Source organism: Rissa tridactyla, chromosome 2, assembly GCF_028500815.1.
Source record: "Rissa tridactyla isolate bRisTri1 chromosome 2, bRisTri1.patW.cur.20221130, whole genome shotgun sequence".
NCBI lineage: Eukaryota > Metazoa > Chordata > Aves > Charadriiformes > Laridae > Rissa > Rissa tridactyla.
In genome coordinates this window covers 5,373,744-5,391,572 of record NC_071467.1, presented here as the reverse complement: position 1 = coordinate 5,391,572, position 17,829 = coordinate 5,373,744, and the positions used below count along the sequence as shown (strand labels likewise).

Sequence of the window (17,829 nt, the reverse complement as noted above, 5' to 3'; positions counted from 1 at the left end):
ATCCGAGGGCTGGAGCCCCTCTGCTGTGGGGACAGGCTGAGAGAGTTGGGGTTGTTCAGCCTGGAGAAGAGAAGGCTCCGGGGAGACCATATAGCGGCCTTCCAGTACTTAAAGGGGGCTTATAAGAAAGATGGAGAGAGACTTTTTACCAAGGCTTGTAGGGACAGGACAAGGGGCAATGATTTTAAACTGAAAGAGGGTAGATTTAGATTGGAGATGAGGAATAAATTTATTACGATGAGGCAGGTGAGTGCCTGGGCCAGGCTGCCCAGAGAAGCTGTGGCTGCCCCATCCCTGGAGGTGTTCAAGGCCAGGCTGGATGGGGCTTGGAGCAACCTGGTCTGGTGGGAGGTGTCCCTGCCCAGGGCAGAGGGTGGGAACTAGATGACCTTCCAACCCAAACTATCCTATGGTTCTACAATTTAAAACTACACACGTGGACAGAAATGTTTGTTCAAAACTACCACCATCCTCAAAACCTGGGACTGATGAAAGTGGGAATTCAACTACGTCGGAACGACAGGGATACACCTGGTTTACACGCGGTGTCATTCACTGCTCCTACCCTCACGGCTCAGGTTCACTAAAACCTTCTCCTCATATCATGCGAAATTTCTTCTTGATCCAGCCTGGTTTTGTTCACACCAAACAGAATCTTCACGTAGGAGAAGAATCTTCTTTTAAGAGCTCAGAAATTCCTATCACTAAATTATCACTCAACTGTATTTTATTATCTTTATCAATCCCAGAAAGGCAGCTTCTCTCCTTTTAAACATTGCAAATTAAATACTAAAATCTTCCTTTAAATAATACATCTCCCCAAATCAAAGCGGTCAAGATAACACAGTACGAAAACCAGATCAATGGTAGGCTTTTTTTTATTTAAATAGGTTAAATGTGGTCTTGGCAACTTAGCAGCCAAGCTTTCACACTGGTATTAGCAGGTGTTAGATCTCCTTGAAGCTGCGAAAGCTCTGTCAACTCATCGGGAGATGCACAACTCATTAAGACCATTTTGAGATAAAAGATAGGGCTGAGAACCAAGACTCCCTGATGATCTAACCCTGGAAGGAAACTTTGGTGATCAGGATGTATAATTTCCGTGTTAGGCCCTCATTTGTCAAAGGGAAAGCTTTTAGCTGAGATCCATCCATGGCGGGGATTTCACCGTACGTGTTTCACAGCAACTATTAACAGAATTAACATTCTGCCGCGTGTTCTGTGGAGTTGACATATATTTCAGTTTGAACTGAAAAAAAAAAAAAAAAGACAACGACTAAACATTTCAGGAAAAATACAGACGACCTAGTCAACTCTTATAGCGGGAGCAATTTAGAGAGAAAAATTTCCTTCTCCGAGTAATGACTCAGTAGATTCTTTCCAAAACAAGATTAGCTTCTGGAGACTTACACAGCAAAGAGGAAAAGTTATTTTAATTCTATTAAAGGCATGTAACCACACTAAACCACTGGCCAAACTCTATTCTGTTATCCTGAGCATATCTAGTTTCAATACGTACCTGAATTTATCCAGATTATAATTTTTAATTTTGTCATGTGATTTATAATGCTTTCAGCTGATTTCAAAAATATTAAAGGAGTGGTTGCCATTCCTACTTGTCCACTGCTTTCCCCTCTCAGTTAAAGGACAGACCTACAACTAGTTGAATTGTGCATGGGCACAAGTCATGGGAAAGGAAATTCTGAAAGGATGAGGAGAATTAGCCACCGGGAAACAGAGAAACACCTTAGAGTATCTGAAGAATCTGAAAGACCACCTCTCACAGGAGAGGAAAATCTCTATTCTATCCCCAAATAATCTACTATAAAGAGGCTCCAACCCGTTACCAGCCGCTCTCCTTGAAGCTGCACTTTGGCAGTGCAAAGCCTGCATCAGCTGCACGTGTGGGAACACTCCCGAAACCTTCAGGTCGGAAGTCAGGAAAAGATCTGCAGGCAATAGCAAAGTCTTCACCAAGCAGTAAATAATTTAGTTTGTGAAGATAAGAACTGATAAACCAGTTTCCGTTTAACCACTTTGCCAACAGTGATACCAGATGGCAAAACTTTAATCCCATAAATGAAAGTGGGGGGGGAAAGAAGATACTACCAACCATCTCAGGCTATTAAACTTCAAATAGTTTTATAATTCATTCTTCCATTTATAATGTGGGCTTGCTTTTATTTTCTTTTTTTTTCCCCCTCAAGTGTAAAAGCATCTACATTCCTTGGTCATATCAGGTTCCCTTTTGCAGATATTTCCTTCCTAGCACTTCCTTTCAACTCCGAATAGTTTTCAAGTATCACCTTCTCATTAGGGGAGATCATAGCAAAGAAGGGAAAACACCCTACTCCGCGCTGATACAATAAATCTGCTCCAAAAGACGGTTGTGTTGTATTCAGCTGCTCTAGACCCTGGGCAGCATTTTCACAGATGGGTGTGTCAAAACCCGCATCCTGTTCCTAAGAGGTGAAAGAGCTCAGAGCTCAGCGTTCACTATTGAAAGTTTGGATTCTTTGTCCATCCCATACATCACTTTGGATTTACTGAGACTGAAGTTCACCTGCCAATTTATCCCCTGGTCCTTCCGTAATTCCTCGCCGTCAGCTTCCCCCTGTGCAGCCCAGAGTTTACTACGGGGGACTCCCTGGCCCCCTGCCCACCCCCTTCCCCACACACCGTCCCAAGAGGCTGAGCAGCTCAGAGCCCAACCCACATTCCAGATCGGCTCCAACAAAGACTTGATCTCGACACTGAAAACCCCACTGTCCCCTTTCTCTTAACCAATTAATAACTTTCCCTTCTTATCCCACAGCAGCTTGGATTCTCTATCAGCCTTTGGTGGGGAACATTGTCATACATCAATAATTATATTCAGTAGATCTTCCTTATCCACAAGCTTGTTAGCTCCTTTGACAGAACTGCAAGGGATTTATGAGCTACAACTTCCCTGCATAAAATCGTGTTTACTCTTTCCCAATTCAGCACACTTCTGTGATGCAGATGTATACCAAAAAAAAAAAAAAAAAAGAAAGAAACCTGTAATAAACCCTCTTTATTACAAGTCACCCTCTTTCCTGAGAGAACTGCCTTACGATTCAACGTATTAAATTTGGAACGTTTCCATAACGTCGGGATCTTTCATAGCCTGAAAGTACTGCACAAGACGAGGAGTAATTTTAAAAGTGTATATTATGGAGGTTTTAAACACACCTACCACACTAGGCAGAAATCAAAGTACTACAGGATTCAGATTTAGAGTCCCCTTCCCTCAAGCAACAGTCCTTCTGAGGGCCAGAAAATTAAACAATCCCATGATCTCATTGGAGAACTCTCTGTTATTCTTTAAAAATCCAAAGCTAGAGCATGTGCCTTCATTTTTATTACAGATGTCACTTGTAAGAAAACAAAATAGAAGCAGTCGGCAGTGTCGAAAACTGCCCTGTGGACCGAGAGCACGGCGAGCTACGGCAGGTGAAGCTCTCCCTTGGGAAGATCCAGCCATCGCAAGAGTGGGCCAGAGCGGAGAGACAAAGTGGCTGAGGAGAAAAGAGTATGGACTTAAGACCACCCCATATCCCCTGCCAATACTATGCACTTCGGTAGGGCAAATCACACATTGCATTCAAATTTATCAGAATATTGTTATCAGAACTTATAAATCCTTGCATTATTCCAAAGAAGGCTTCAACTTTTTGCCTACCAGTTAGTACAGTGGCATCAGGAGAAAAAAAGCAAAGACTCCACTTCAGACCAACTTCTGGAGACACCTTTATAACTGCAAGACGAAAATGGGATAAAAAGCAGGCTTTCTATACTACAGCATTTACAGAACATCTTTCAGTGATATTCTCAGATCACTGTTGGTTTAGCTTTTGTTTCCAGTTAATGAAGGAAGAAGTAAATGGATGTCAAGAGCGCAGAAGAAATTCACGCTGCTGAAGCACTGATTTTAAATGGCTGTTCTCTTCGAAGGAAAGACTCAGAAAACAGTTATTTTAGTTATACTTTTGATCATCTAAAATAAATTAATAGGAATTGGGTATTTTCATTTCCAACTCCAGGAAATCTACGCCGTAGCACTGTGATCTTCTACAGAACATCAGAGAGCAGGCAGAAAGCCAAATCAGCACAACATCAGAGTGTAACTTTAATAAATCCTTTGGCCATTAGAGCAGACATAACTGGCAGCCGCTCAAGACAATCTTCTTTCATCCCATTAATGCAGTCACCATGTCACCACAGCCACAAAACACAGCAAGTGCTCCTAAATACAGATACCGCCATAGGCTAAATTAATTTATTTATCTACAGATATCGATCAAACATGGTGTGACCTGGAGCTGTACGTACACCCAAGTACTCACTCTTACTGGCAGCATGGACAAAAACGTCCTGAAATGTGTTAGGTAGCTTTTTCCCCGAAAATAAAGATGATGGTTAATTAGGAAATGGACTAAAAGCATTCAGTTATCTTCACCGCATGAACCTACAACCTCTAAAGGTTCTACACCTCCAGATACCCTTCATTTCCTATTTCCACATCTCCAAATACGGTACTAGAGCAATTTATCAGGAAAATACATTCCACGGCAACTTTTCACCTCTTAGATGAACATACAAGGCACCAGAATTTTAGGTACAAGTGAAGAGAAGAAGTAATGCATCTAATCGGACCTATGAAGGATTCTGCAAATACACACTACTCCCAATAACACGCTACTTAAAGTACTATATAAGTCTAGAGGCCAAGAGCCTTACCAGAAACTGGCACCACGCCATCTGTAACAGGTGAAAAATAAAGGAAGAAAGGAATTCATCCTCTGGAGGGAAAAAGGTTGATACTGTTCACCTTAACTCTCCGCTATTTTCCATCATCCATCAATGCTGAAACACGATTTTCTTAAACCACAATACTAATCTGTTGGCTTGAATACATGTGAAGTAAGGGCAAGCACAAGCCATTTCAACTACGACTCCCTCCACGAAGCCGTATTTTTTCCTGTTCAGCCTCTTGCTCTGTTGTTTTCTAACAAAAGAAACACTAATGAATTTTCTTACTTTGTTACTTTTTCTTCCGGATCTCTCGCGCAAAAATGAAAACCCAATAATAATGTATTAGCGCTTCAGCCAATTGCTTCCACAAGTGTGCCTAGCACCCAAAAATTTCAATAAATAAATAATTTTTCCAAGTATTGAAGAAATGAAGGAAGGAAAAAGTCTGGTTTCTTCTGTGGAAAAGAAAAAACAAAACCTACACCAACCCCAACTCTATTTTTTTTTTAAATAATTTCTTAATCTGAATTATGAAATCAATTATTCTGACTTTTTTCAAGAGAGAGCTTTTGAACCCCTGCACTTCCTACAACCTGTGATCTACTTATGATTTAAGGGGAAAATGAAGATTACTCTTTTGGATTTTGAGAGATTTATAGACCATCTGAAACTAGGATAGCAAACTCGTACTATATCTACGTGGTATTTTGTATAAGGGCCAGCCTATCTCGCCATGTTTATGCTGTACCCTGTTAAACTTCATAAATCCTGCCAGAGACAAACTTGGCCTGCACTCACAAACCACCCATTTCCCTAGCTGCGCACACAAAATATTAGAAATAGTGCAAATTGGGTCTCCTGAGGTCAAGTCAACGTTCAAAGAGGTCAGAAAAACTGCCGTGCAGGCAAGATCCGGTCAGCTAGCCATCCCCGATTTAGAAAAACAATTAAATTGCTTAGACCTACTTTTGAAGAAGTGGAAGAAGAGAAAGATCTGCTGAGAAGTCATATAATACCAAACCGGTTGCCTGCTCCAACTCATACAAGCAATACACGGAGTCTTTCAAATGAAGCTGGGAGAGGGGAGAAACACCTTACACGGACAAACCTGGAAACAGGGGAAAGTCTCCGTACCAGCAATTAGAGAAGGTTGGTTTATCTGGGTTCCAAATTATGTGTGGTTTTGATCAGAAACAGAAATGCTAAATTCAAGTGCAAATCACAGGAACGAGATTCTCTTGCACGTTGCCTGTAGAAATACACCATAACTCTACGTTCAGAACAAAAGGATGACATTGCACTGGGGAGGGAATGGTGGCAGGAACAGGTGTCTATTCAAGTATTTGTTGCCGTAAAACCTACGAGGGCATTTGTTTTCATCAATTACAAGGACAGAACACTGGAAAAGGTCTTCCTGTTGGAAACTGTGGCAATGGCAGGCAGGTCTTGAGCAATTCCAGTGAGGACACCTTAGGAGCAGCCAGGTTCTTTGCCTCCACTTCTCTCCGAGGGAGGCTGCCAAACAATCTGATGATGTCCGAGGCCTGAAAATCTCTTCATTTCTAGCCGCATTCATAGACAGCTCAAAGTTCAACTCTTCTTGGTGTCCTCACCTCCCTTAACCTTTAGAAGAGAGCCCTTCTCTGCCCCCAAGTTCATAGAATACATTAATAATCCCTTGTAAATTTTACTGCACTTATCAAACCAAAGTCAATGTCTACGTTATTTTCATCAGTTATCTGCATCTTCTACCATTCCATCTCCTCTTTCTTGTATACTCGCGAGCAGAACTGAATGTCATAATTCTCACTTCTTATTCCCTATTTCTATTTGCTTGTCCTGTTCTCAGATCATATTTGGTTTTTTTGCAGTACACTCACAGAATAGTTCGGGTTGGAAGGGACCTCAAAGATCATCTAGTTCCAACGCCCCTGCCATGGGCAGGGACACCTCCCACTAGACCAGGTTGCTCAAAGCCCCATCCAGCCTGGCCTTGAACACCTCCAGGGACGGGGCACTGACAACTTCCCTGAGCAACCTGTTCCAGTGTTTCACCAGCCTTACAGTCAAGAATTTCTTCCTGATATCCAATCTAAATCTACCCTCTTCCAGTTTGAGGCCGTTACCCTGTGTCCTGTCATTACACTCCCTGGTAAAGAGTCCCCCCCCATCCTTCCTGTAGCCCCCTTTAGGTACTGGAAGGCTGCTATAAAGTCTCCCTGGAGCCTTCTCTTCTCCAGGCTGAACAACCCCAACTCTCTCAGCCTGTCCTCGTAGGAGAGGTGCTCCAGCCCTCAGATCATCTTTGTGGCCCTCCACAAAGGTCGTTCCAACAGGTCCACGTCCTTCTTGTGTTGAGGACTCCAGAGCTGGACGCAGTACTCCAGGTGGGGTCTCACCAGAGCAGAGTAGAGGGGCAGAATCCCCTCCCTCGCCCTGCTGGCCACACTTCTTTTGATGCAGCCCAGGATGCGGTTGGCTTTCTGGGCTGCAAGCGCGCATTGCTGGCTTATGTTGAGCTTCTCGTCCACCAGCACCCCCAAGTCCTTCTCCTCAGGGCTGCTCTCAAGCCTTTCTCCGCCCGACCTGTATTTGTGCCTGGCATTGTCATGACCCAGGTGCAGGACCTTGCACTCACGACCACCCTGCGATCACCCGTCATGACTTTGCACCTTACCGCAGAATCACAATCACAGAAGAGTCAAGGCTGGAAGGGACCTCAAAAGACATCTGGATTAACATTTCATGGGAAGCATGCCCCCTTCAGTGAAGGAACTCCTTGAGTGCTCTAACTACAAAGCAGTCCAAACCCAAAATTTCTCTGTATTATTCCTTATATTGCTCTTTTTTTTTTTATTATTACATTTATTATTTTCTCAGCCGATAATTTTTGCAGATTCTTCCTGTAACATCTCCAATTTCTGCAAAATGCTTTGAAATAAATATCCATATTAGAACTGGATCATACTACGGATCTGATCAGTGCTAGATATATCACCCTTTCCTACCCAAACAAACATTTCCTTTCCAATTCTTTATTGAAAATACCTAATTATTCACTCAAAATTATGTAGCATATTTCGAGATTGATTTGGCTATTAGCAAAAAAGAGGCAAGCCTTAAAAAAAATTAAAAGTGTATTTAACAAATGCCAAGTAAAAGACAAAATAAAACGGATTACCCTGAAAACAGCAGGTGAAACTGAAAACTTCATGTTCTAGTTAATACAACCTTTGATGTTTTTTAATTTGACCCGAAGGTATCTCAGAGACTTCTAGCTTGCCATGGATTTAACATGAAGACCCAGGGAAATTGCTGTGAAATTTTATTTTCTCTTGATAACAGCATGTAAAGCCTTAGTCATAGCAGCTTTGTCTTTAAAACATAAACCGTACCAGCAACGTAAGGAAAAAATCATTAATCTCTCATACAGACAACACACCCTGTCATAAACAGAAGCACAAATTAAACACTGACTTGGCAGCTATGAGAAATAACAATCATGATTTACTTACACATGGACAATAAATTTATTAAGAGAACTTATAGTTTAAAAATGGGCAGAATTTTTAATTCTCATACCCTTTGGCAGAGGACTTATTTCAAAATGTTTTCAATATCTCCGTGCATTGTTAACTAATATTGCAGAAACTGCAGTATACCACATCAAAGACTTCACAGCTCAATTAATCAACGCATTTAAGTAAAATAATTAAGCAGTAGTCAATGGCCCTCATTAATAGTATGCACACAAAGGACTTCAAAAAAATTCTTTACTTGCCATGGATGAAAGAAACACCATACTATGTGATGAGAGGTATAAAAATGAAAATAATTTTTTTCTTTTGTTATTCTTGACTCATTAGAATTTAACCAAAAAAGCATTAAAAAAAATAGGTGAAGTCAATACACACACAAGTTCACTTATCAAAACTGAGAAAAATAGCTATGCTTCTGCTGACTTTAAAAAAAACCAACAAAACTTACCATAGTGGGTATGTATAAGTAAACTCACTCATTTAGCCCTATTACCCTGCTGAAAGGCAGGAACCGCCGACCCAGCAAGAAGTTTGGCAGTTCTTAACTTCTGAGTGTTGACTTTGCTACAGTAGTATTTCTTTAGCCTGTTTTTTCTTATGTTACCTCCCAGTTAAAACAAAATAAAAACGAAATCCCATCATGTTACTTCACATTGGCATTCACATGGATCACTGGTACTTGTCAGAACTTTTTTGCACAAAAGCTTCTGCCATTTCGATTACCAGTAAAAGGATTTCCTCATTTAGGATGGCCTGTACCAGCGATACACCTATTCAGAAGTTTCAGAACTACCTATTCCTCTCAAGGAAATACAACTCCAAAAATTTTAGATTTCTTTCCAGCATCCAGTGGAGAAGACATCCTCTCTGGTTGGGAAGATGTCTGAATGTTCCTTCACAGCTCCACCATCTGACCCTTTTTCTCCATCTTGTTCTTACTCAGGTCCTGTTTGCTCTTAACTCCTCACTCCAGTCCTACTCCTGGGCAGTCTGAAGCTTTAATCCCTATGGTCCCCACACCAAGGCTAAAACAGTCTGAAAACTCTAATTTAGTCTAAAAGCGTTATATCTACAGCCACCACCTGTGGAGTCTCGTATACGCGGACAACTTTAACAATTCAGTTGTGCTGCACCACGAGGATACATGAGAGGATTGATCTACTCAGACCATCACCACGATAAATCTCCCACTGATGATGATGTTTGCTGTTCCCAAATGCCAGACACACCATGCACAGAATAGAAATGTAAAGGCAGAGCCGGGTATGTTGTACAAAATGAGATATCCTGGAGCACATAATGAGATAACATCTATTACCATAAATTATGAAGTGATTTACGCATAAATGAGGGTTGTCATGAAATTTAATTTTAATGGTTTGATAATCAAGTAAGAAACACAATAATTACCATACCCAAGTTTTTCAATAAATTAAAATCACCGCTAGTGGCAACACTTTTTTTGTTAACATACATAACACAATCCCCCTCCCGGAGCTGTCTGCTGTATTCTTCCATTTGAGAACAACTGTTGAATGCCACATCGCTGTGATAAACAAGTTCAGTTTTACTGCTGATTACATTCAAAACATTTCCGCGTTCATAGCAAAGCCCCTGCAACAAACAGAGCGCGGCTGAGTCCTTCAAGAAACAGCTTTGCACACAGGAGGTTTGAGCAAAACATCTGAAGGCTGAACTTTCCAACAGCCCATATCAAAGTACTCCTTTCCCTCGTCATCACATGAAGTATACTCAACCCGACAGATTAATAAAACATGTTGACACCACAGTGTGGTATATCAAACGTATTTGGTATTAACTGAAAACGTTGCCAACATCTCGGCATCGCTCCCTGCAGCCAGAACTTCAGTAGAGCAACTTGTCTGGCAAATTTTGCCAGGACAGCAGTTGTCCACTGTATTTCCCCATGTATATTAAAGCTTAAAAAAAGTCTGGCAGAGGTAAAGCAGCAAAAAATAATTTGATTTTGAATCTAGCTTTGTAATGAAGCCTGATTACGTTTGCAGGATTTCATCGAATGACCCTCCAAAACCCTCACCCCACTGTTTTCTTCAACGTGCCACCCCACAGGAAAGGGAGGGCAAATCTCCTTCCTTTTCCTTCTCTCCTCTAAATGAGTCTTAATTCTTTCTCCTCACCACCGCAATCTTCTGAGAACAAAAGGCCTCAAAGTAAAACATATCACTAATTGTCCCCACAACGAGAAACAAAGGAACATTTCCAACTATATGGAAACCAGGAAGGGGAGTACGAAGATCACTAAGTCACATCTTGGGATACAGCGAAAAAAATGAAAAGCTGATCCTGTCCGTTTGTGTGTCCGCAGAAAATATTATGATAAAAGACAGAAAAATGAGTGAACAAAATAATCACTGAGCCCAAAGTATCATTTCTTACTATAAAATGATGGGGAGCGAAGCATGTTGCGTCTCAGAAAAACCACTCCCATACATATCTGAAAACAGCTACAATGCACACCCCAAATATTTCCAATCAACGGCTTAAAAATTACACTAAATTGTAAACTTACAGTTTTCTGAAAACTAAAATGATAATCTTTACTAGCCAGCAGAATAACCTTACTGTACAAAAAGCCATGTATTTTCCAGACAGTATTTTAATGGCCTAAAGATACCACTTTTCCTTAATAGTATAACAGCATTTTTTCACACTGTGTGCTGTGACGGCTACTGCTTCCCTATCTCTAAGTTACTCAAAGTAAACTTCAGACCTTAAAGTCAAAAGGGTGGGAAATATTCTATGCATTTGATCCATTTTACATAAATACAAATAAGCCGGAGAACACGAGGGAGCTGGAATGCACCAAATAATACGGATACCGTAAGATGGATACCAGGGACCACCCTGCGTGGACTCAGCCAGCACTGACCTGACGATCACCCCAGCCTTTTTTTGGCATCTTTGCTTCCATCTACACCCTCCCCATTTCCAGCAACATAGTCAATTGTGGATTTTAGCTATAACTCACGTACGTTATGGAGAGTGCTTTAATAAGCGCAGCATCCAGACCCTTCCATCATAGAATCATAGGGTTGGAAGGGACGTCTGGAGATCACCCAGTCCAACCCCCTGCCAGAGCAGGGTCACCCACAGCAGGTTGCACAGGAACGCGTCCAGGCGGGTTTGGAATGTCTCCAGAGACAGAGACTCCACCACCTCTCTGGGCAGCCTGTGCCAGGGCTCTGCCACCCTCAAAGGAAAGAAGTTCCTCCTCACATTTAGGTAGAACTTCCTGTGTTCAAGTTTGCACCCATTACCTCTTGTCCTGTCCCCGGGCACCACTGAAAAGAGCCTGGCCCCATCCTCCTGACACCCACCCTTTAAGTATTTATAAGCGTTGATAAGGTACCCCCTCAGCCGTCTCTTTTCCAGACTGAAGAGACCCAAATCCCTCAGCCTTTCTTCATAAGAGAGGTGTTCCAGTCCCCTCATCATCTTGGTAGCCCTTTGCTGCACCCTCTCCAGCAGTTCCCTGTCCCTCTTGAACCGGGGAGCCCAGAACTGGACACAGTACTCCAGGTGCGGCCTCACCAGGGCAAAGCAGAGGGGGAGGATGACCTCCCTCCACCTGCTGGCCACACTCTTCTTGATGCACCCCAGGATGCCATTGGCCTTCTTGGCCACAAGGGCACATTGCTGGCTCGTGGTCATCCTGTTGTCCACCAGGACTCCCAGGTCTCTTTCCATTGAGCTGCTCTCCAGCAGGTCACCCCCAACCCGTACTGGTGCCTGGGGTTATTCCTCCCTGGGTGCAGCACCCTACGCTTGCCCTTATTGAATTTCATAAGGTTCCTCTTTGCCCAGATCTCCAACCTGTCCAGTTCTTCATTTTACATAAAAGCAATGGAAAGATCTCCTCCAAATTCCCTCTCACCAGGCACAGGAGGGCAAAACTTACACTCTACAGTGACGGCTCCATAATATAGAAAAGCGAAGCAACACACCAGAGACTTCCAAGTTATTTTACGTTCTAAAAATAAAAGCAAGAAGCAAAGAGGCAAGCACAGGCAGGATGCAGCATTATCCTTCTTTGTAGGTCTGGAGGCAGAGAATATGAGCGCTTACAGTCTCCAGCAGTACGAACAAGAACGAAGAAAACAATTTCCTGCTATCTACACTTTGTCAGGACAGGAGATTTCAAACTGATGGTGATGAATGGAAGGAGAGTAAATTACAAAAGGAAGCAAGAGTGACCAAAGCTGGCAAAAAAAGTTATAATTTAAATAAAAGTGGAATGAGGAAAACCGTAAGAATGAGGACGGAATCAAGAAGGTACAGGGAAAGGGAAAAAACCCTGAACTTGACTGAAGAGTCTCTCTTTAAATATTAACCAGACATTAACAAAAAACCAATGTCCAAAGATAAGAAAAGATCCTGTGAGGAGAATGTGAGAGTAGGTTCTGTCGAAAAGCATTGTGTATCTGGACTGAAAACACTTGGTTCAAATGTAAACTCCTGAGAATGACTGTCCTATCTTTAAAAAGAAAGACCTAGAACCGTTAACCATTGCTCAAAAAAGGGGGAAGATACCCGATTTTGGATTTTTTTTTCATATAAGATTAACAAAAGCACTATGCTAGGAGGAGGAAGCTAATCTTAAGGCCCAGCGTATGTTCCACCTAAGCTTCTGGGGCAGATCCATCAGAATAAAAATTAAAACTCTAAGCAACATAGGAGCTATGTACACATTACTACAATTAAAAGCACTGATCATTCAAGAAATAGATAACAAATGAGTTCGGAACTGATAGAAAACTCAGTGCAACTTCTAACCAAGGGTAAAACAATAACATATTGTACAGTAAGAAAAAAAGTCACTATCTTTAAAAGGTTTAAATACTTGCAAAATAATACACAATCCGTCTTGATAAATGTGTGTTTCAAAAGACTTATTGAAAGGGTTTATAAAATTGTCCCAAAAGTTGGGAGGGAAAGATTTCAAGGAATTTATTTTATCAACTGCTAAAATGATGGGAAATAGCAAGAGGCATAAAAACAACATTACAAAACAGTATGGATAAGAACACGAACGTTTGGGGGAGTATTTAGAATGCTTTTAAAAAAAGAAAATAACCCAATTCTTTCTAAATAAAAGGAACAAGCACTGTATGTTACTGATATTTTTGTCCATTCCTTGGCAAAGTAAAATTGAGAAAAATCAGCCTTGGTTTGAGACAATGCATTTTATCACAGTAAAAAGGCAAAAAGCATTTCGAATTTACTGCTATCGATACACCTCCTATACTTCTTTTTGACAATTGCATGCCTTGCAATTCATGCATTTTTACTTTGAATTTAACATTCAGACTGACATTTGAAGACATTAAAGCATCTCTCTTTAAATCAGTTTATGAATTGCATGATCTAAGAGTGCAGCGCAACTCTCCCACAGACGAGAGCCGTGCAGACAGCCCATGACCGAAGGGAAAACATTTCCTTTTTTCACGGTTTCACCTTTTAAAAGATGAAAATGGTGTCATCTGGATGTAAACATCATGTGATGCAGGTAAAAAAAAGCAACCTCGGGTACCAGCAGCAGCAGGAATCCTAGGCAGATACGTTATGGCAAACAACGGTTAGAGTTCACTACTAAATGAACTTTACGTCACCATAGTAGGGTTGGAAGAATCAATACACATAACAGTCTACTTCAACTAGAAATTTTTTTCCGCAGAGATTGTGATTGCCTTTTTTTCAATTCTATTTTTCTTTCCTGCAGTTTTCTTTCTACAAAAACTGATAAAACGGCTGGGGAACCACATAAAGAAAAGACTATTTAGAACTGGGAAAGGATAACAAACCAGTGAGATCAGGTTTTAACATCAGAACTACATTCAGAGCACATGAAAATTATATCAAAACATTCTCCAAAAACAAGTTAAATGACCTGTACACCTCAGAACCAACTATTTCGTATTTTGTTATTTTCCGTACTACCAGATTCACAGCCAAGTTAAATTCACTTGAGCTGTTGCGAGAAATCAGTGACGCACCTTCAAGAAAGTAGAACTCTTATACTCTTTGACATGAGAACAATATTTAAAAAGAAAAATAGGTCACAAATATCATCAATTGCATATAAATCAATAAATATCAGGGCTAAATTAGGACCCTTTTAATACGGAGAACACTTACCGCTGGCATTCCCCAGCATGCAGAATTAAATCTTCGTTATTCCTAGCACTGATGGTCAGCTCATGCTCCGTCGAATTGAAGACATCCAGAAGTAGATGGCATTGCCGGGTGCTGTTCAGATGGAGGGGGGAGAAAGAATACCCCAATTACAATAACACACCACAGAATTATGATACACGTATCCGAATTGCTATTTATACATAAATATAAACATATATGCGTAAATATAAATACATATACATTTGCATCCATATGTTTTGTACCCTAGTCTAATTCTAAGAGTATCTTCCTCTTTTACTAGAAATATCTTTTCTTTTTTTTTAATAACTGGAAATTTAATTATTCTTTTTTACTAAAACTAGAGAGAAGCGTATATCCTAAAGAGTAGAAGTTCCACGACAATTACAACCGGCACAATATTTGATCCCCTGTGTATATTCTCATTCTGCAGCTTTCAGTTTCACTTCTATGGAAAAAGCTGCAGATATTTTTAATTTTTTTTTCAGTTCTTGGAGCATTCACACGCAACAGCTTTATTATTTCAAACTCTCGTGACATTATCTTCTTAAGAAACAAATTTACAATTAAAAACTTCAATCCCTGCCCAGTGTCAGGAAGCAGTTCCCTGTACCAGGATAGCTGGTTTGCCTGCAGACCAAAGCAAGCTGGCAACTCGAGTACTTTTCCATCACACCAACCGCTCGGAGAGACAACTCTGTCCCTTCTGCAAGAAAGGGAAACCCAGGCACTTCGTGCAGGAAACCTTCTATTTGGCAGCTACTGCCCTTCAAATCCAAATTTCCCTAGAAGCAGTCAGTATAAATATACCAACCACACTTCTGATAAGCTTAGGAAATAACGCCGACAAAGCTACAGAGAAGAAACTTTCTTGTCAGTTTTTATTCTTATTTAGAAACTTTTCTGCCTTGTGAAACTACACACAAATAGCAGCACTGAGTGATTATAACACCATACACATGGGAAAATATCAGAACGAGATACCAGAATGCCAAATACAATCATACGGCTGCAATAACTCAGTTTCATTTCTGAAATTCAAAACTTCCTAAGAAGCTACTTAACAACAGCGACATATCCCAGCCTGAAGCAGGACAACAATTTAGCTTTAGCTGTCAATGAAGTTTAAATGCACATATAACAAAATCAGGTGACTTATTGGTAATTACAGGATAAAGTAGTATAGCTATTGCACAAAGATTACGGACCCTCTGATGCCGTGTAGTTGCTATCAGAATCAACGAGAAGGGAAAAAGCAACTTGTATTCGGTTTCAGAAGCAGAACCCATCAGCAGCACTAATTAGAGAGAGAGTTCACGTGAAATCAGAAGGTCCCCAAAAGGGACGAAAGAAGAACATGCTGATAAGGGGAGAGCCATCAGAGCCATCCTTTGAACAATATGCATATTCAAATTAAGTAAGATACGGTTGCCTGCGTCAGGGAACCAAGTATATTTATCCTGTTGTATAATAGTTTACAATTAAAACCAAACACCAGCCATTCCAAAGGCAAATAAACTCAAGAGGCGCAAGAATTTGCGAACCGCTGTTCTACTTTGGAAACACGTTCTCCGGTACATAACACAACTCTCTCCTGAAAATCAAGAGTTCAGTTCTGGGCCCCGCTGTACAAGAGGGACGTTGAAGTGCTGGAGCGTGTCCAGAGGAGAGCTACCAGGCTGGGGAGGGGTCTGGAGACCAGGTCATATGAGGAGAGGCTGAGGGAGCTGGACATGTTTAGCTTGGAGAAGAGGAGGCTGAGGGGAGACCTCATTGCCCTCTACAACTACCTGAAAGGAGGTTGGAGAGAGGTGGGGGTTGGCCTCTTCTCCCAGGTGAATAATGACAGGACCAGAGGAAATGGTCTGAACCTGCGGCAGGGGAGGTTTACATTAGATATTAGGAAGAATGACTTTACTGAAAGAGTGGTCAGGCACTGGAACAGCCTGCCCAGGGAGGTGGTTGAGTCACCATCCCTAGAGGTGTTTAAGAAACGTCTAGATGTGGCGCTTCAGGGCATGCTCTGAAGGGCAGAGACTGTAGGTTGTTTGGTTGGATTCGATGATCTTAAGAGTCCTTTCCAACCATGAAGATTCTGTGATTCTGTGATTTTCTGAGCATCCACAGGAGGAACTCCATCGCCACCCCGCAAGCCCTCGAGATGGGACCGCTCTTAGGACAAGCACGGGAGGTTAAGGTTCAGGCCACCAAAGTGACATGTCACTTGCAATCAGGTCACATGCAATCAGGCAGTAAACGACAAGCAAGCACTGCTTGGGGACAGTGGCATGTCTCTTAGCAAAAGTGGAAAGCAAAAGTGGGGGTGGAGGCTGGTTTTATACATATTTTAAGAGTTTTCACTCTCTTTGGGTAAAACCCCAATGAATACTGCATATAGGAAAGAACGCACAAAGGTAGCTGAGCGCCCGAAGCAAACATGTCAAAACTTAAGAATTTAGAACAAATATGGAGTCATAGCTCTTATTAGAAACTCCCTTCCTTAACAGCTCACAAGAAAAAAAAAAGGCTGGAAGGGCAGATTCGAGTCGGTAGCTGTCCTGTTACCAGCAAGAGAGAATAAAATAACGAAAGAGAGAATAAAAAAAAAAAAAGCCTGGCTTCCATCTCATCATTGGGAGAGTGGGACAAGACCTGTGAAGACACGGCAAACTTCTGCCTCTCCAGTAGGTATAAAGTAATGACCTGCAAGAGAGACTTTTAGTGTAGATGGTGTTTACAAAATTCAACATGGAAAGAATTTTTTATTTATCCCCGAGCAAAACCAAACAATTGGCTGAAATGCCTTTTGGCGGCAGAACCGGAGTTTTGTAAATAACGTAATTCGTGCCATAAATATAAAGGACCTATACAACCGGCAGCCCTTCAGGACTAAACACCATCACTAATACTAAGATTTCTCAAGTCCGAGCTCTTGGACTACGCAGTGAAAATTATTCATCATCATTACATTTATTTCATCCCCCTCAAACACCACACAAAATAGACAGGTGGGGGAAATAATTCTTTCCTTGTCAATTTTAAGTTAATTCTCCAGGGAAATCTTTAATAAAAATCAAAGTTGCAGAATTATTACAGTACTTAGATAACTTGGAAGAAGATGATACAGGTATGAAACGACTGAAGGCAACATTAAGACTGTAGAAGACGACAGCATTAGATGTTCCGAGTAAACACAGGACAGTATCAAGGGGAGTATCAGAGCAATGAAAATCAAACACAATTAAAGGTTACAAAAACATTTTAATTAAAACAGCAAGCTTCAAACACTGGAAGCTGTATCCAAGTAAAGAAACCAAGA

The 17,829-nt window shown here is 41.3% G+C and overlaps 1 protein-coding gene across 4 annotated transcripts in view; it reads right to left on the bottom strand.

Annotated features, from left to right (window-relative positions):
• TRAPPC9 (trafficking protein particle complex subunit 9) overlaps positions 1-17,829 on the bottom strand; it is a 538,771-nt gene that overhangs the window by 319,130 nt on the left and 201,812 nt on the right. For all 4 annotated transcript variants that reach the window (XM_054191250.1, XM_054191249.1, XM_054191251.1 and 1 more), the window contains one exon: positions 14,493-14,603. In XM_054191250.1, coding sequence (XP_054047225.1) covers positions 14,493-14,603 — 111 coding nt within the window. The remainder of the gene's footprint in view (positions 1-14,492; positions 14,604-17,829) is intronic.